The sequence below is a fragment of the Barbus barbus genome, assembly GCF_936440315.1.
Source record: "Barbus barbus genome assembly, chromosome: 1".
Classification (NCBI taxonomy): domain Eukaryota; kingdom Metazoa; phylum Chordata; class Actinopteri; order Cypriniformes; family Cyprinidae; genus Barbus; species Barbus barbus.
This window is the reverse complement of record NC_136729.1, coordinates 8,315,001-8,335,810: the sequence shown is the minus strand read 5'-3', so window position 1 is coordinate 8,335,810 and position 20,810 is coordinate 8,315,001. Positions and strand designations below refer to the sequence as shown.

Sequence of the window (20,810 nt, the reverse complement as noted above, 5' to 3'; positions counted from 1 at the left end):
AGTGAGAGGGGGCGGTGAAATAAAACGCAGGCAGCTGCTCAGAAAAGTGATTCATTTTCACTGAGAGAGGCAGAACGGAGAGCAGCCGTGTAATCCAGTTATACTGACTAAAACACAAGTGAAATATACATCCGTCTGGTCCAATATAAGCCAACTGACCCCGTTGTGACATTATAAGTGTTCAGGTGAGGTCTGTCCGTGAGACTTTCAGAGCCGAGGAGATTTAGATGGGAGGTGAGGAGAAGACCAGGAGAATAAAAAAAAGCTCTGAAATCAAGTGATCGCCACTTTATTTTTTCCTTTTGAAACTGCTGTTTAGAAGCACAGCTGAAAAGTTTGAGGTTTGGAAGGGTAATACTTTAGAATCCCAAAAATAGCGAGAGAAAATTTGACAGTAATCTGGTAACTGAGAAGGCGAAGGAAAGAGGAAATAATATATATTGTGGAAGAAAAAAGAAAAAGAAGCTTAGAGGTTCTGTCAGAAAGGGGGCGGAAGGGAACAGGATAAATGATTTTATAATGCCTCTAAGAAATATAAAAATGAGGAAAATTACAGTGAGAGGAAGAAGAGGAGATAAATGTGTGTGAGAGAGAGTGTGTGCTGAGGTTATGGGAATTTTTCTATCCTTTTATTTAATGTTATCAGCTTATTAGTCTTGTGAAGCCAGACGTCTGACTAACGGCATAAAGATTCATATGCCAGCTAAGAACCACCCACTTCAACAGGAAGAAACTGTCTGACTGCCCTGAAAAAAAAACAACACTTTTTTAAATTAGAGTTTATTTCTTGATTTTACAGTTAAAACATCCAAACATTCATAAACAAGATACATTTACTGGAGAAGTAAAATTGTGTAATTATTCATTTTGTCCCAATTGCAAATATTTTTTTCTTGTTTTTAAGCATAAATCTAACAGAATTTATTGAGTCCAATTAGGTAGGTAAAAATTTACTTATTTTAAGATCTATTCTATTAAAACACGTAATATCTTCTAAGCTATTATGTATCATTTTTAGTTATTTTTATTAGAAAACTACCCATTTCATTTTAAAAATAAAATGAGTGATAAAGTACATATAAAGAAACATGCTTTAAACAATAAACAATAAAATAAAAAATTAATATATTAAAATAGTAATATAAAATAGTATGAATGATAAAGGTTTCAAGTAAAAATCCTAAAGAAATATGCTTTACAAAAAATAAATAAAAAGATAATAAAATAATAATATAACAGATAAAATAAAATATTGTATGGGTGATGAAGGTCTCAAGTACAAAATCTGGAAGAAATATACTTTATAAAAGAATATAAAGAATTAAAGAATATAAAGTATAAAAAATAAAATGTGTATGAGTATTAGTGATGAAGTACAGTCATGACCAAAAATATCAGCGCCCTTGGTAAATATGATCAAAGAAGGCTGTGAAAATCTGCTTTGTTAATCCTTTTGATCTTTTATTTTAAAAAAAATCACAAAAATCTAGTCTTTCATTGTATAATAAGAATTTAAAATGGGGGGAAATATCTTTATGAAATAAATGTTTTTCTCTAATACACATCAGCCACAATTATTGGCACCCCTAGAATAGAGTAAAATATCTCTGAAGTATATTCCCATTCATATTCACAATTTTGCGCTCTCCAGGGTGATTATGAACATGAAATTATCCAGCCATGGCTTCCTGTTTCAGAGAAATATAAATAGGAGGGAAAACAAAGCCCAAATTCCCTTAATCATCCATCACAATGAGAAAAACCAACGAATATATTTCTGATGTGCAGCAAAAGATACTTGAGCTTCACAAATTAGTGAAGTGGCTTTAAGAAAAGAGCTAGAGCAGTGAAAATCCCCATTTCCACCATCAGGGCAATAATTAAGAATTTCCAATCAACAGAAAATGTAATGAAACTGCCAGGAAGAGGATGTGTGTATATCGTCCTAATGCACGGTGAAGAGGAGAGTTTGAGTGGCTAAAGACTCTCCAAGGATCACAGCTAGAGAACTGCAGAAAAGAGTTGAGTCTCGGGGTCAGAAAACCTTAAAAAATCGTCAAACAGCACCTACATCACCACATGTTGTTTGGGAGGGTTTCAAGAAAAATTATCCTAGCGCATCCAAAACCAAACTTCAGCATATTCAGTTATCAGACATGACTGGAACTTTAAATGGGACTGGCTTCTATGGTCAGATGAAACTAAAAAATGAGCTTTTTAGCAGCAAACACTCAAGATGGGTTTGGTGAACACAGGGATAAAAAGTACCCCATGTGTACAATGAAATATACTGCTGTATTTTTGATGTTGTGGGCCTATATTTCTGCTGGAGGTCCTGGACATCTTGTTTAGACGCATGGCATCATGGATTCTATCAAATACCAACAGATAAAAAAATCAATAAGTGACTGACTCTGTTAGAAATCTTATAATGGGCCATGTTTGGATCTTCCAACCGTACAATAATCCAAACACAAACCTCAAAAACAACACAAAAATGGGTCACTGAGCACAAAACCAAGCTTCTGCTGGTCATTCCAGTCCTCTGACCTGAACCCTGTAGAAAATGAGTGAGGTGAACTGAAGAGAAGAAGCACCGTCATGGAGCTGTGAATCTGAAGGATCTGGAGTGATTCTGGATGAAGGAATGGTCTCTGATCTCTTGTCAGGTGTTCTCTAACCTCATCAGGCATTATAGGAGAAAATTTAGAGCTGTTAAACTGGCAAATGGAGGTTTCAAAAAATATTGAATAAAAGGGTGCCGTTAATTGTGGCCAATGTGAATTAGAGAAAAACATTTATTTCATAACGGTATTCCACCCCCCATTTTAAATTCTTATTCTCCAATAAAAGGTTAGATTTTTGTGATTTCTTTTTTTTATAAAAGATCAAAAGGATTAACAATGCAGATGAATTTTCACAGCCTTCTTTGATCATATTTACCAAGGGTGCTGATATTTTTGGCCATGACTGTACATGAAGAAAGATGGTTAAAAAAATACAATATAAATAATAAAAAAAATACAAATCATTAAAGCTTATGACTAATAAAGGTCTCAAGTAAAACCCTAAAGAAACATGCTTTATAATAAAATAAGAAAAAAATTATATTTGTGATAAATTTGTGATTTGGGTAGCGTTTGGCATTTTGTTTGAAATAAATCACACCACAAATGGAAAAATCTGTGGGGAAAAGATTACTAATTATTTTGAAATAATACTGTGACAATGAAAGAAGGTGTTGGAAAAAGAGCAGATATGTACTAGTGATCGTAGTGATCAGAATTTCATCTTTTCTCATGTGGACATTTGCATTCACCTGTGGATGTCTTCACTTCTGTTGGTCTGTTGGCAACACTCGCTGTACCATGAAAGACGAGAAGCCCCTTCTGGTCTAACGTGTCTCTGAGGGGTGATATCTGAAAACCACTCCCCACTGACTGCACCATTAGCAACTTTATCTAGCATTTCTGGTCTTTCAGAAGCAGTAACAACGAGGTTGAAGACAGGAAGCAATATGGAGAAGATGAAGGAATAGGATCAGAAAATAACCCAAGATGGATGGACTCAAATTTGAATGATTACTCAGAAAGGGCAAAATTCAGAACTGAAAAACTGTCTCCTATTTAAATAATAACTAAGTGTGAATTTGAAGTAAATTGGCAACACTGTAAAGGAAGCTGAATGACAGGAAGAGGAATAGGCCAATAAACACTCAAATAAACCTATTTAAACATTTTTGTCTCGTATAAAGTCTCTAATGCTCACCAAGGCTGAATTATTTATCAAAAATACAGTAAAACATACTCTAGTAATATTTTAATAATACTTTATCATTTAAAATAACTGTTTTCTATTTAAATACATTTTAAAATGTAATTTATTCCTGTGATCAAAGCTGAATTTTCAGCATCATTACTCCAGTCTTCAGTGTCACATGATCCTTCAGAAATCATTCTAATATGCTGATTTGATGCTCAAGAAATATTTATTACTATGTTGAAAATGGTTGTGCTGCTTAATATCTTTGTGGAAACAGCAATACATTTTTTGATAAATAGAATTAAAAAATATAATTTATTTTGAATTAGAATGTCTTACTGTCACTTTTAATCATATTTTTGCATCCTTGCAAAAAAAAAGTATTAATTTCTTTAAAAAACTAAACAAAATAAATGTAACAGACCTCATACGTTTGAATGGCAGTGTATACATTTTTTTTTTCATTTCAATACTTCCATACATACAAATTCAAATTGGAAATTAAAACTCATGCTCAATTAAATTCTGAATGGTGCCCTAATCTGTGATTCGGGATCAGAGTCAGACGATATGACACTACATATATATACACCCATATATAAGCCAAGTAGTGGTTTAGTGGAAATCACTGATCACCTGTAAATAATGTTGAGAAAATCCATTTGATAAAGTCTGTTATGAGATACTGGCCCAAATAATAATATCTCGTAGTCTGGTGCATTTTGGGCCATGGCACTGTGTGACAAATGGGGCCGTGTATTGTCTCATCGGACATTTCTCAAGCAGGATTCTGACAGGGCTGTGCCAAATAACTGACAAGATTATTTGTGGGTCAGATCCACCACAAAGCCACGAGAGCAGATCCTTCACTCGTGTGTGATGGGATGTCTGAACGGGCCTATAATGGCACTGAGTGACGGATTTCAGTCCAACTTTCACAGCTGATGATGTACAGTAGATACATGATTGCATATTTAAAGTGATTTTAAAGGATGTTCACCCACAAATGAGAACTGTTTGTCTATCAGGATCTATCTAGTGTATCTCACTCCCTCAGCCACACAGTAACAAGGACGAATGATTAAAACTCATTAGGCCTCCCAAACACAGGCAGCGTCTGCTGATAAACATTTGCATTTTTGGAACAAGCCCAATCACACAATTCTCGCTCATCCTGGATGGCAAAACAAGGCTTTTTAACTCCCCTGCTGTGGAAAACCAATCATCTAGACCAGGGGTGGGCAAACTTTTTGACTCGAGGGCCACATCAAGTTTTCCACATTAAGTGAGGGGCCGCATAATATGAAGCTTTGATTTATTTAATTTTTTTTCTAAATTAACACTCACTTACTACTGTACTATGTATACTTGTATGGCAGTTCTACTCTTGTACCATCTCTACCTATTTTTATGAGCACTTTATGACACACAGATAAGTTGCATCAGTGTGCAAATCAATTAATGTATAAGACACATTTTATCATTTCATTCAGATATAATGTAAAATAAACGAAACTATTACAAACATTAGAAACATGTTTTTATATTCCCTACACTCCACAAATAATCCTGTAAATTTAGCAGTGTTCAGAATAGAAAAAAGAACGAAAACATAAGTAAAAAACAAACACAAATTATAGTGGCATTCACTATAAACATATAGCCTACTATAATCGCCCAGCCTAAATATTTAAAGCGAAACTGAAACTAGCAGCGAGTCAAAACAAACTCACTTGCCTTTTCTCATTCATCACCAATGTGTGCGCTTTGCACATGACCTTGATTGCTTTATATAAGTCGCCTTGGAAATTGCAGCACATTTCAGATGAAAAAACGCAATTTATAATCCAGAAAAACAGTACTATATCCATTTTCATAAAAATGTGTGTGGGAAACAGAAGAAAGCATATATTTGCAAGATAAAACGACAAATTATTTCCATGTTTTCCCCAAATGACAGCACCCGTGAGCAGGAGGATAAATCTGCCATTTGTTCTGATACTGGAAAGTATTTTAATCATTTTTAAAACAGTTCCAATACAAGGCATTTTTCAAAACAAATGAACACTTTCACATTTTTAAAACATGTAACTTATTTACAATGGTGCCACTTTTGTAGTGTATATAGCTATTTTTACTTTTTATTTTGTACTTGCTGTGCGGCTTGAACGCGGCGTCCGTCAAAAATAGACGCGGCGCCTGTCTTTAGTGAATCCGCGAAACGCGCCGCGGATCGACTAGAGCGGCGGCATGGTGTAAATCAGGGGTTATAAACTGCACTACAGGCTACAGCGCCATCTATTGGATTTTACTGATATTGCATATTGGAACAACTGCATCACGGACTGGATGAAAACGCCCGTAGTTTGCCCACCTCTGCAGATTCTTATCATCTTTTTTTAAATCCCTCGCGGGCCGCCACAGGAGTGAAAGCGGGCCGCAGATGGCCCGTGGGCCGTAGTTTGGACACCCTCTGGTCTAGACGCTTGTCTGAGAGCCCCCTATGGACATCTCATTGAATATCTCAGATTACTACAGTGGAGAGTTCAGGTAATCAAACAAGATGCTTCTTGGTATCGCTACAGAAACTAAGTTTCTAAGTTTCAAGATTGAATATACTGAATATGAGTTTAATACAGTGGCCATGAGAGCTCGACGCGCTGCAACTTCAGAAAACACATACAAATAGAAAAAGCACCAGCAAATCAAGAAAACATCTTCATCAATTTGACAGCAGGTGCTGCAAATGCTCACAACACAACCAAATAAAGAAACGCACTGCAAATGCTCACAACACAAGCAAATAAAGAAACGCACTGCAAATGCTCACAACACAACCAAATAAAGAAACGCACTGCAAATGCTCACAACACAACCAAATAAAGAAACGCACTGCAAGCTCACAACGCAACCAAATAAAGAAACGCACTGCAAATGCTCACAACACAACCAAATAAAGAAACGCACTGCAAATGCTCACAACACAACCAAATAAAGAAACGCACTGCAAATGCTCACAACACAACCAAATAAAGAAACGCACTGCAAATGCTCACAACGCAACCAAATAAAGAAACGCACTGCAAATGCTCACAACGCAACCAAATAAAGAAACGCACTGCAAATGCTCACAACGCAACCAAATAAAGAAACGCACTGCAAATGCTCACAACACAACCAAATAAAGAAACGCACTGCAAATGCTCACAACGCAACCAAATAAAATATTGTATTTGCAGCGCGTTTCATTGTTTGTTTGTGTTGTGAGCATTTGCAGCACGTGTTGTAAAATTGACAAAGTTGTTTTCTTAATTTACAAGTGTTTTTTTTTTCTATTTGCAGCACGTTGAGCTCTCTCGGCCACCGTAGTTTAAACATCTTTATACACTGTAAAAAATAAAAAAATAGATTTTTTGAAGTTGTAAATACAACAAAGATTATTAGAGTATGTTTTACAGTTTTTACTTCAAATGTCATGTTTAATTCATTGAGTAGCTTGCAGTTTCTTTATAATTATTTGTGAAAGTTACTAGTAGTTTCTGTGTAAAAACTGTTCCAAAGTAAATCCTACACCATTTTTTATTCAGCGTATAATCATATCATATACTGTATTACAGGGCACAAGACAGAAATAAAACACTTGACTTTAATGAATAAATTAAAGCTGCACCTCCTGCCCCCATGAGATGGCTAATAATGATTTGAAAAGATGATGAGTATTAATAATCATAATCATAATAAAAACAACAACAGTTTGTGGTAATAATATACAAAATATATACAACTTTTTCTTCAAAGAAAATAATTAAATCAAAATTAACAGTAAATACTCTTAATGCTACAAAAAATATTTCCATTTCAAATTAATGCTGTTGTTTGAACATTTTATTTTTTTAATAGATAGATAGATATTTTTAGTTCACTTTTAGTTGAGAAATGTTGCTTTGGCAACCATTTTAGCCAGATAGTAGGCTACTGTATCATTGCTTCCCTTATTATTTATCTGATGTATTACGATAGAATCAACCTTCAAGGCTAGTGGTTGAAATGCATTAGTACATTCTTGAACAATGCTTTCAGTTTGCGCACCGGTTTCAGGTCCACAGGGAAGCTATTAGTAAACCATCTATCAACAAATGATGTGAGTGCGCTTAAAGCAGCTAAATTACAGTGAGAACTGAGGCCTCTTTGATCTGATCAAAGAAAAAGTGCAGACTGCGGACAAAACGGGATAAAAGCCGCTGCTAAAGATCAGGAAGAATCACAGGGCAAAGGACCAGGTCCAAAATGCGAACCCTGACTGCGGGTCAGAAGCAAGCGCCGCCCAAACAGCAGGAGACAGCAGTGTTCGGGCGCTCTGGGTCCCCAGCAACCTGCACAGCACGTCAAGAGGCTTATTTAGGCTAACTCGGGCCCCGGCGCGGTCCCCAAAGATCCAGCTGCTGCTGGTGTCATCAACTCAGTGTCTATTTGAGGAACTGTGTTTCTCATCGTTGGGAGATGGAAAAAAAAAACTGGAGCATTTTTCTTTCATATTGGAAAAAACTGATAAAAATGGAAAGGGGGGAAAAAATGGAGCAACCAAATGATTTTTGTTGTTGTTTGTTAGTCGATTATTTTTTTAGGAAATTTATCAACTTTTTGTTGTATAAACTTAAAACAAGAAGTTGAGAAAATCTGCTGAAGCTGGTTGCCTTAAAATTTTAAGTTGGCTCAACTTTTTTTTTTTTTTTACAGTGTAGCTAGCAATCTGAAACTGCAGTTAAAAAATATGGATTAATATGTTATTTTGTATCATTGAAACTCCCATGATTTTTTTTTTTTTTTTTTGTATTTTGAATACACATTTTTTTTATAAAAATGTATAAATGTTATTAATTAATTTTAATAATAGTTTGAACGTGTTTTATTTTTATATTTAAAATTTTTTAATATGTCAATATTATTAATTAAAAAAAAATTCGGCTTTAGCTATAGCTATTTTCATATTTAAAGTTATCAAACTGAAATTAGAAATTGGTAAATAAAATAAGCTTATTTTATATATATTTAATTTCAGTTAACATTTATATGATTTCAAGTAACAAAAAGATGTTTTTGTTTTTTAATGAAAATTTTGTAGATGAAAATCTGGAATCTAGGAAAAAAAGTTAAAAATAAAAGTGTCTTAAAAGCCTAGTGTTTTTATTTATATTTTAATAATATAGTTTTTATTAATATTTTTAATGAGAGTTTCCTTAAATATTTAACATTTGCATTTTAATTTTAGGTAAATCTTTATTGATGTTGTTGTGTGTTTTTGTCATTTTTTCAGTTCGTTTATATATGCTTGTAGTTTTTATATATATTTTATTATTTCAGTTATAGTTTATTATTATTTAGTTAGTCAGGCTTACTTATCTTAGTACATTAAGTTATTTTGGAAACCTCTTGGACAATAAAATAAGCATTTTTAAATATTTTATTTCAGTTAATATTTATTTTATTTTAAGTAACAATTTTTTTTTATGTTTTAGTTTTAGTTACCTCTACTAACCCTAAATAAAAATACTGTTGATGAAAATCTGAAAAGGGGAAAAATAAAAATGCTTTGTAAGAAGAAAAACGTAAAAAAAGCGAATAATATGACTGTACTATGTTTGCTTTTTTTCGTTCATATTTGACAAAGACAAAGTGTAGAGCAGTTTGCTATTTTTACTGTTTTATTTATTCACCCTTTATTTGTCCTGGCAGGTTATTGGGAACACATTGCCTTTATAATAACAACCTGGCTAGCAATCTGAAACTCTCTCGGCGGTGATGAAATAGATGTAATTTGCCACATGCTTCGGCAGGGTTGGCTCGGTGAGAAACGTCTGACCCAATAAAGACAATCAGGATGAGCCAATCAGAGATTATGTAATACTGAGCTATGATGCCGGACAGCGGACCGGAAGATCCGGCTTTCCATTACAAGATACTTTCCATCTAAATTTGATCATATTACGGATAAATGTTCACGCAATGAAAGAAGGCATGGTTTCAGTAACCGCAGTAGTGCTGATGCAGCCATGTCAGGGAGCACTGTGTGTTATAGGTGAAAGCAAAAGCACTTTATTTGGCCTTCCGAAAGTAGATGCATTTAGGAATCATTAAGATTACTTACAACAGAACAACAATGCATTTTATGGACGACCGTTTCGTGAACCTAGGAGAGGAGGTCATTCTGACTTTGCTTTGACAATCTGGTGCTTCTGAATCAGCGACTCTATGTTTTGTTATTAGTTTAAGTATTTGCTATTGACTGTTCAAATGCGGAGTTTTGCGCATCGTGTGTGTGTGTGTGTGTGTGTGCGCGCATGAGAGAGAGAGAGAGAGAGAGAGAGAGAGAGAAAGAGAGAGAGACACAGGGTCACATCACAGTAGAGTAAGCTTTCTTAATCGCGGCTTGTGTGCAAACACATACGAGCTTCATTACTCTGTCTGTCACACGACTATGTTCCCCTCTCGGGCTTGAACTGATGGTAAAACTAAGGACATACATTTATTTTGAAAGATGAAGCTTGCGATTATGGTAAGGGGCCTTACATTTCCGACGAGTGCTTGTGGTGTTCGGCCAATCACAATGCACTGGGTCAATTGGCCAATCAGAGCAGACTGCGCTTGTAGGAAGGAGGGACTTTGTAGAAAACAACACGTTTGAGAGAGGCGGGGCATAGAGGACCTACTATAATGTACAGTATTTGAAAAATAATGTGTTTTTTGAACATTAAAGCATGTCAGCATATTCTGTTACACCAAATACACAAAATAATGATTTAAAGAACGTAGGCATCAACTCCTTCCATAACCAAACAGTGTATTAACATTGCACTTACATTTATTCACTTAGCAGATGCATTTATCCAATGCAACTTAAAACAAGGAATACAAGCAGCGATTCATTTTGAGGCAATAACAAAAGTAGTGCTAGCAATACAATGTTTCAAACATCTTTCAGAATAGCACAAGCTGTGGGAGCAATTAAGAAATAGTGAAAGCATAGTAGTCAGCAGGATGCAGTTAAGTGCTCTCATTATAAACTGTACTTTTCTCAACCAGTGTAGTCATGGGTTCAGCTCCCATGCAGGAAACACACATACTGACATATGAACACCATGAATCGATTAAATGTGTCTTCCAAACAAGAGTGTGCATGGAATACAGTGGACTGACAGCTGTGTGAATGCAGCTATAGAGCAAAAGCACTGCTAGATTGTGAGCTGGGGGCGACCTGCCAGCCCCTCTCTGCATACCTGAAGCCCCTGAAGAGGCCAGATGGGAGCCCTGCTGTGCCCCCCTGCAGTCACAACACGCACAGCCAATATTCCTGCATTGGAACAAGTCCAAACTCAGACCTTGTGCTTATTCTCTGCCACCTTCTGCTTTTCATAATCCAGGTTGAAAAATGTGCCTTAATGCATTGAGATGCAGTAAAATAGCTTACAGATGAATCATACGTCATCTCTGTTAATTATTTTATCCTTTAAGTTCTTTATTGTCACTGTACATGTGACAATAAAGAAAACTCAGGTGAAGCAACCTTCAAATATCTACAAATCTATACACAAGTTTTATACACTAATGGCTATGCTACTATACATGCATAATACACATTATACACAGTACACCATGTAACAGTACAATAAAGAAATACAGTACAAAGACAACAGATGCACATAAATGTAAAAATTATGTGCAGTAAAGTAGCAAGTGTATTTATCATTTTACACCATATCAGCATCAAAGGCTCTATTCATGACAAACTCAAGAATAATAAGATTTAACAGTCTTAATTCACAAGGAGTTAACATTATTATTATCATCATCATTATAAAATTATTTACCAACAAAAAATAAATAAATACATACATGCAAATGACAAGTATACTGTATACAGTTCAGTCCTTTAAATTGATATTTGATTGCACATAATCTAATATTTTTTAAGGAGAAACTTTTTTAAAAATGCCCATAAATGTACTTTAAAAGAAATAGAAAAGTTAAACTATAAGAATATATGGGGAAAATAAAACAGATTTCACAGGGCTCTACTTTTCTCAGGAGAATCGGGTCACTATATTAGGTCTTCACTGAAATTCATTGCTGGCTGGGAGAAACAATTTCAACATTAGTGGCATTTAATATGTGATTATTCTTCCTAGGAGGTTTATCTTACCAGTGTAAGCATAAAGATATTAATTCAGGAATAATTAATAACATTCACCCTACGGAAACCTACACACCTTTGCACTTTCCCTCCATCCAACTCACTTCATTATCCATCTGCAATATTTGCACTCATCCTCATCCAGTCTCCATTTATTCCCTGGGTGTTATCCACCAATGAGATAAAACAGACATTAGATTTAATGCTTCAGGGTTCAGTCACACTGTTTTTTTTTTTTTTTTGCAATGCTTGTAAAGCTTTCCTTGTCTTTATACATGAGAAATTGAGAGGATCATCATATGTTTCAAGTTTTTCTTCACACAGGCGACTCGCTCGGCTGCTTTATTCATGTGCTTGTGACGGTGCATGTTTCAGAGCAGCCTGTTCATTCAGACATGTGGGCTAATCAAACACAGTGAGACTGACGGCCGGCTTTATCAGAGCGCTTCACCAGCATTTTGCTGCGAGGCTCTATGGTTTGCATGTGTTCAGTGAGGCCTGTAAGTGTTACCCTCCAGCTCCCCACACCTTTGAACAAATCAATTTCCATGACCATTACTGGCTAAGGATAAAAAAAGACATTCATTCATTATTTGTGACTTTCAACTATCAACTTTGTCTCAAAAAAGTTTTTGTGAAATAAAAACAGAAATAAAAGCAGCCACATATGAGATTGCACTTCACATACAGTAAGAATACAGAGAAATGAAATGGAGTTCACACTCACAAATAGTCATTTCTAGCTGATTAATATTGTACAGCTGAGTTTGCTGGGAATATGTTGTGTTTCTGCTGCTAGTGTTCACTATGCTTAGCCATACTTCCTCGATCAACATATTCACCATAAATTATTCACCACTGATTAATTACCTCACCAAAGAAAAAACTAATTGTCCAAAACAATTTGTCAATGTCTCAATAAATTTCAAATAATATTTCAGCAATATACAAATATCAAATGAATATGAATAATTCACACATACAAATGTGTAAATAATATAAATGGCTTTCATTTATTTGCAATTATCATTTTAAATTGTATATTAATATACATAGAAGTATTCATAAAATAAACACACAATAATATAGAAAAATTTAAATATTAAATATAGAATGTATTGTTTGAATATAAAATGTAACATATTCAAATAATAGAAGTTACATTACTTTGTTTTATTTTATGTTTTATATATTGTTTTGATTTATTCCAAATTCAGATAACAAAATAAATTAAAATAATGTAAAATAATAAAATAAAATAAATTCTAATTTACAATATATAATTAATAAAAACAAAACAAAAATAAAATAAAATCACAGAATATTAAATATGATCTGAATATAAATAAAAAATATCTAAATAAATGATAATTTATTTTATATTCAAATAAAATAAGTATATTACTTTATATTATTGTGTAGTATTTTGTTTATAGTTTTATTAAATTTTACTATATTTAAATTTCAATTTACTCCATATTCAAATAATTAAAATAAATTCAAATAATCTAATGTAAAATAAACAAACAAATAAATAAATTCTAATATACAATGTAAAATTCAAATAAAATATAAAATGCATATTATTAGAAAATCAAATAATATATATATATATATATATATATATATATATATATATATATTAATATTTCATATTATTTAAACACTGAACTACTGTAAAATATATTTGAATGAATGAATGAACGAACAAACGAATGAATGAATGAATGAATGAATGAATAACTTTGGCAAATCCAGTGATTAGTTCTTTCTCAGAAGTGCTCATTGTGTCAGCATTGTGCATTATAAACACCACAAATAATAAAACTTGCGTGCCGTACTATTTTTTTTTGGTCTGGACCTGGTTTGTTTGAAAGAGAGTGGGAAACATCACATCTTGAGATGTAGATGGAAGAGACTGGGATATAGTTTGAGGAAAGGTAGAGAGAGATGAGTTACAACAGACAGATGCAGGATGGAAGAAGATATGAAAAGGCCTGAAGTTAAGACAGTAAGTGCTGTTGAGGATTGAGGAGGGTGGGAGGGTCAGCTGGGAGTGGAGGATGAAGAGGACGAGGGGATTAAAGAGTAAGAGAGTGAATTAAGAGCAGGAGGCATGTGGGTAGAGGACACACAGGAGCGAGAGAAAGAGAGAGTGATGGCAGCTCATGAAGGAGTATGACAGATGAGACACTGAGTGCCACTTGAGTGACAGAATACAGAATGAGAATGAAGGATGGAGGAAATAAATTAGTGGGAAAAGAAAGCCTGATGTGTTTGCTCTGCTGTTTGCCAGAAACACTCGTTTTGTAGAATATAATGTGTGTTTGTGCATTTATATGCCCTGCTGCGGTTTAGTCACCATGACATGCTCATTAAGAGTGTTAATAGGCCTGGGAGGTATAATAGGATATTTAACATGATGGTAGAAATATCATGGCCTAATGGTTAGAGAGTCGGACTCGTAATCCAAAGGTTGCGGGTTCGAGTCCCCGGCTGGCAGGAATTGTAGGTGGGGGGAGTGAATGTCCAGCGCTCTCTCCACCCTCAATACCACGACTGAGGTGCCCTTGAGCAAGGCACCGAACCCCCAACTGTGTGTTCACGGTGTGTGTGTGTGTGTGTGTGCGTGCGTTCACTGCTGTGTGTGTGCACGTTGGATGGGTTAAATGCAGAGCACGAATTCTAAGTATGGGTCACTTGGCAGTATGTCACTTCACTTCACTTTGTGCAGCTTTCAGTGGGCAGGATGCTAATAACATGTGAAAGTCACTAAGAAACAGATGAAAGCAAAAATGCAACCAAGGACACATTTTAAATCAGGATTATAAGAACCACAATTTTCAGAGCCTTCAAAACTACTCCGATATCTAAAATAAAAATATAAAATAAAATGTTTTCATTTTTAAAATAAATTTAAAAAGAAATAAAATAATAATACTGGTAAAATATCACATAATATAATGAAATATGTTGCATGCAAAAAATAAATTCTCATTTAGACTTAGAAACATGCAGTAAAGCAAAAATACAACAAAGGACATATTTTGGGTCAAAGATAGGTAAGAATCATTTCACACTTTTAAGAGGCTTCAAAACTACTCAAATATTTCAAATAAAAATATAAAACTGGAAAAAACATCCAATACAATAGTGAAACATATGTGTTGCATGCAATTTTTTATTTATTTACTCAATATAATGTTGCTTAAAATGGCTGGCAATTTTAATTAAAGTATATTATATTATATTATGGTCAAGTATTTGTATCAGTGATTAGTTTTGCTTTAAGACTCAAGTCACAACCCAACAAAATGTCTTATAAATGTTTGATTATAATACATATATAAAATTATGAATATTACCATAACTATATTTTTAAAAATAAAATTAAATAAAATTAAATACATTAAAAACATTAAGTCTGTATAATGGTCAAGCATTCACGTTTGCATTTTAATTATTATTTTTTTTAAATATCAGTTGTTCCCAATTAGATTTGATTCATAATTTTCTATCATTTTAAGTCAATTAACAATTAAACTCCGCACACCTGACAGCAATAGATAGGTGCGTAGGAGACAAAGACCAGCTAGGTCAAAAACTAAAAAACAAAAAACAAACCAACATAATTCCAGAATCATACAAAATAAACAAAAATGTCTTATTTTTATAAAATATTATAAATACTACCAAGTTAGGCAAAATAACATTTTTAATTTAAAACAAACAAAAAAAAACACACACACACACACACACACACACACACACACACTAAACTTCTGTTTAAAATGCAGTATGGGTTACACCATGTATAGTTTGTATAAATAAAAATAAAGCTGTCCCAATTCAATCATAACAGATCAATTAAGAACTAGTGATTTATAACACACTTAGAAAAAACTGTATAAGTCTGTAGCATCAACCTGCAGTATTGTTACGAAAAAGCAATCAGTTTTGACATTTCACCATCTTCATATAATGTCTAGTGGCTCAATAATAACAGATGAAGCGGGACGTTCTTGTAATTTGAGGAAATAACACCAGCAATGCGGTCACGAGCAGTTTAAGAGATGTGATGTTGCATTGCATGTTGAATTTGACATCATCCTTTGAACTGATAGGAATTCAATGAGACAGACTTGAATGTTTACAAATGCCATTTCACAGTCGACTCGAATGGCTGTTGAGAGGAAGACGCCGCTCGTTTATCATCGCCGCAGCTGAACAGACGACTCTAAACAAAAGCACGTACCTGAGATGAGCCCCACGTCTCGGAAAGTGACATAAAGACAGTTGTTAGCTGTTCGTAACCGATATCTGAAACGATCTCACCGATCATGGTGACTGCTGAAAAATCCGTGTTTTGAGAAGGGCTTTAAGTCACATCTGCTCCCTCAGAGCACCGTGAACACAATTGTAAAGCATGCGTTGACAGAACGTTTTGTGAACACGAGTCCACATCTGCCTCATAAGCTTCAGTAAAAGCAAAAACAATCTCCCCGAGGGTGTGAGAGTGTTACCAATAGATGTTAAATTGTCTGTAGAAAATGTGAATGGTGTTTGCTGGCGCAGAACTCACTGCCATGATGCCAGAGTGTTGCTATGCGGTTGCTAGGGTGTTCGGGACGGTTGCTAAGTGGTTGTTTATTGGAAAGGAAATCAGTCTTGGCAGCTGTACTGAAAACACAGCAAAAAAATGAAATATAAAGTGTGTATAACTTATCAGACATTATGTCTGTCCGACAGGAGTAATGCAGGTTATGTAACAGCAGAAAGTTGGACTTTACTATCACAGGCAAAACTAAAATAATGCTGCGAAAAATTAAATTAAATGAAAGAAAGAAAGAATACAAGCTGCAAATAAAGATTTATGAAGCATAGTTTTTTTAACATTATTTCAGTCTTTCCACATAATTTATCATTTAACTCAAAGAGTTACTTGTCATTTCATTGTAATTATTTGTGAAATTTACTAGCAATTTCTGAAATTGTTCAAAAGTAAATTCAACACCTATTTTTTTTTTTTTTTTTTTTTGGTGTGTGTTCACATGTATGTATTCGTGAAATTTACTAGCAATTTCTGAGTCACACATACAAATAAATAATATAGTCTCAGTTATCTGAATTTCTGTCCATCCAAAAGTAGTAAACACTAGTTACACTATACTAAAACGAATTATTTAACAGGCAAACAAAGCAGAAAAAGCAGACTATAGTTATGCTATAGTTTACTTGCTACGTGCTTCAAATAAAACTCTGGTTCTTTCAAAGACTTCAAAACATGATTGTTTACATGCAGATAGATGAAGTCAGATTTAGATTTTCTCAATTCTATATATTTCTGCTTTGTGTCAGATATTTAAAATTACACCATGTATAAACTGGTAAAAATAATACAGAAAATCTAAACTGCATAAAACTTTGTCTCTATCACTGTTCTATGGTTTCAATGTCATGGTGGCCAGGGGAATGTGTGTATTTGTGTGCGTGTCTAGCAGCAGGCTGATTGAGTGTTTGTGACGGCTGACTCCATTGCAAAGAGACTGAAACACAAATACATCTGAGCTGACCATCCTATGCCTGTCTGCTTCCTACAGTATACGTCCTCTAGCTGTCTGTCTGTGCTCCTCACATAGGGCCTTACAGTGCCTGAAGACAAGGTCAAACTTGATATTTGCTTCAACCAAAAATTACAAATTCATTACCATTTACTCACCTTCATGTAATTTAGACTATTTATTTTCCATTTTTCTAATGGAAAGCAAAATGAAATGTTAGACAGCAGATGCTGATTTAAGTTCAAACAGGACAAAAAAGCACCATAACAATAGTCCATTTGACTCTATTTTCCAATTCTTCTGAAGTCATACAACGGCTTTGTGGGAGAAACAGATGGAAATAAGATGTAAGATGTTATTCACTGCTAATTTCTCTGTGCTCCATAGCTTACAACTGTTATGGTCCATTGCAATCATAACTGAATGTTTTATAATATTAGCCTTGCTGTTTTGGACTGATTCCAGACTTATTATTAATTACTGCTTTATTCCACCAAAACAGAACTGTGTGGCCTTCATCTCTCAAAATAATAATAGACTGAGTTTCTAGAAAAATGTTTCTTGCACCATCTTTAAAACAAAAATTTGAGTTTGCAGTGACTCAAGTGTACTCAATACTTCAGTGAATGAAAAACGACCCTGCACTGCCGTTTCCACGCTACATTGAGCAGAACAACCTTTTCAGCTGTGCAAATGATTAAAAACAGCTTTCTGGGCCCGGTTTTTCAAAAGGTTTAATCCGGATAAAATTGATCCGGATTTTATCCTTTTTTTTGCGATCCGTGATCACGTAATCCAACTTACTTTTGAGCCAGTTTTTCAAAGCAACATCGGATTGGATCAATCTGATCCGGATAGGAACTTTTCAGGATCACCAAATCTGGATAACCAGTGCTCAAACAGGATAGGAAATCACAATGTAGAACTATAGATATGTAAAGAGCAACAAGTAGAATAGCCAGTGTGGGGTCAATATAAAAGTTTATTGTTATTTGAAATGAAAACACACACATTTAAAAAAAACTAAAAACAAGAAAACCCCTACAACACCTTGAATACCATGGAGAGCTTGCGACTTCTCACCTCCAATGATGTCGAGGACCACATCTGTGTAATCTCCCCTCTTAAATGGCTTGTTGCCTGTTTGTGGGTTTTTGGCTTCAGCATGGTCCTTTGTTGCCCTGGCCTTAAGATTCTTCCACCGCAATTTGATTTGGTCTGTGGTCCTCCTCTGGCCAGACCCTATGGCTTTCACATTTTCTGTGATTAAAATCCAAACATCATTTTTCTTTTTTATTGGTATCCTTAGCAGAATTAAAACTTCCCACTATTGTTCCATAATGGCACCGAACACCCTCTAGTAGTGCATTGGTTTCAGCAGCAGTGAAGTTACAGCTTCTTGAGTCTATGGTTCCGTTGCTTTACTATAGTGAACATTGTTCATCAATTATAGGCCTTGGGTCCAATTACCTCAATTGAACACAAGCCAAAACTAATCAGTTGTAATAGGTGTGTTTGAAAAGACCAACTACACAGCCATATAAATCAGCCTTTCTCAGAGGATTCACAGAGAGACAGTGAAATGGCAGGTGTTGTCCACCGCCACCACCACTTTGCCAGGAGAGGATACCGTCAAAGGGTGTATGTTGAACGTACCAAGCCACTGGAGCAATACACCACTGAGGAGCTGTATGTCCGGTTTCCTGGTCAATGAATTGGTTTCTTTTCCAAAGGACAACCAGATTGCCCAGGCCAAGTGCAGCTTTTTTCTTTTGGGGAATATGCCCAATACTATTGGAGCAATCGACTGCACACATGTGCATATACAAGCACCTTGTGAGAATGAATGGGAGTTTATAAACAGAAAGGGTAGGCACAGCATCAATGTCCAACTTGTGTGTGATGCTGACCTCATCATCACCAACTGCGTTGTCAAGTGGCCTGGGTCTGTCCATGATGCACGCATCCTGAGGGGGAGCGCTCTATATAGAGACCTCCAAACCAACCGACCGGATGGCATAATATTAGGAGACAGTGCCTACCCATTCCTACCATGGCTGATGACTCCTTTTCTAACAGCAAATACACCGGCGCAGGCACGCTTCAACTCTGCTCATTGCAGAGCAAGATGTGCAATTGAGCGTTTAAATGGAGTTCTTAAGAAGCGCTTTGCATGCCTTAACTACCTGAGAGCGGAACCACAGAAAGCATGCAACATAACCCTTGCCTGTATTGTCCTGCACAACATCGCTACTAAGCGCAATGTCCCTCTCTGTGCAGACAATGATGCACCTGAGCCCCTTGGAGACCCTAACCAACCTCCTGCATTCTGCCAGAACGAGCAAACAGGACGTGCAACAAGGGACGCAATAGTTAGACACTATTTCTGATTTGGATTTGTTTTGGATTTCAAAAATCAGTGATTGCCATTCTTTGCATTTTTTTTGGTTATTCTGTCATCATTGCATGCATCACTAATAAATATTCTAAAAACAAAAATATTTTCGATTGTGATGAATATATATATATCAATTAGTGACAGAATAAAATTTATTGTTTTTGGTCAATTTTGACAGCTGTTTGGGGGATTATTTTATGAGGCCAAACTCTTTCTACTTTGCTGTAGGCCTATACTGAAAGGCTGAATACGTTAAAGCCTACCTAATCACTGTAGCCTGACGGATGAACAAATAAAATTAAAACCTTATGAATAAATAGGATATCTTGTAAGATACTGCATGATCCAAATATAGTATTATTTGATACATTTTTAAAGTTTTCATTACATTTTGGGCATGAAATCCACGCTGAATGCACTCTTCTGATGGGATCAGTTTAATCCAGATTTTGAGCCAAATCCTACAAAAAAGTTCTGAAAAACCCAAACTAAAGGTTTGATCCGGATCAAAACCAAGATTGGATTACGTGATCTAATCCGATTATGTAATCCGTTTTTTCTTTTGAAAAACGCATTTTCAAGATTTGATCCAATCCGTTATCCAAAATCCTAGTGGATTACTTTTGAAAAACCGGGCCCTGGAGTACCAAATGAGCACATTAGATTGATTTCTTAAGGATTATCAACACTTTTTTGCAACATAATTTACTTAGTAGACAGAAGTGATGCATGCAGAAAATTGGGCTTTAACATCACAGGTATTATTTATTATTTAAAAAATAATATATTAGGGGTGGCACGGTACATGTATTCGTACTGAACCGTCATGGTACGGACATTTCGGTTCGGTGTTTGAGGCCTTACGACGAATACAGTCGCCCGCAGTAATGCAACGCTGTTT

The 20,810-nt window shown here is 35.0% G+C and overlaps 2 protein-coding genes across 2 annotated transcripts in view; one reads left to right on the top strand and one right to left on the bottom strand.

Annotated features, from left to right (window-relative positions):
* The window catches only part of LOC306858974 (synaptotagmin-7-like), a 151,151-nt gene that overhangs the window by 105,213 nt on the left and 25,128 nt on the right, over nt 1-20,810 (bottom strand). The window lies entirely within an intron of this gene.
* LOC306872958 (putative nuclease HARBI1) lies at nt 19,155-19,901 on the top strand (the record flags this gene model as incomplete). Its single annotated transcript, XM_079421931.1, has 1 exon — nt 19,155-19,901. One exon carries the CDS (start codon nt 19,155-19,157, stop codon nt 19,899-19,901), a length of 747 nt encoding a protein of 248 aa, XP_079278057.1.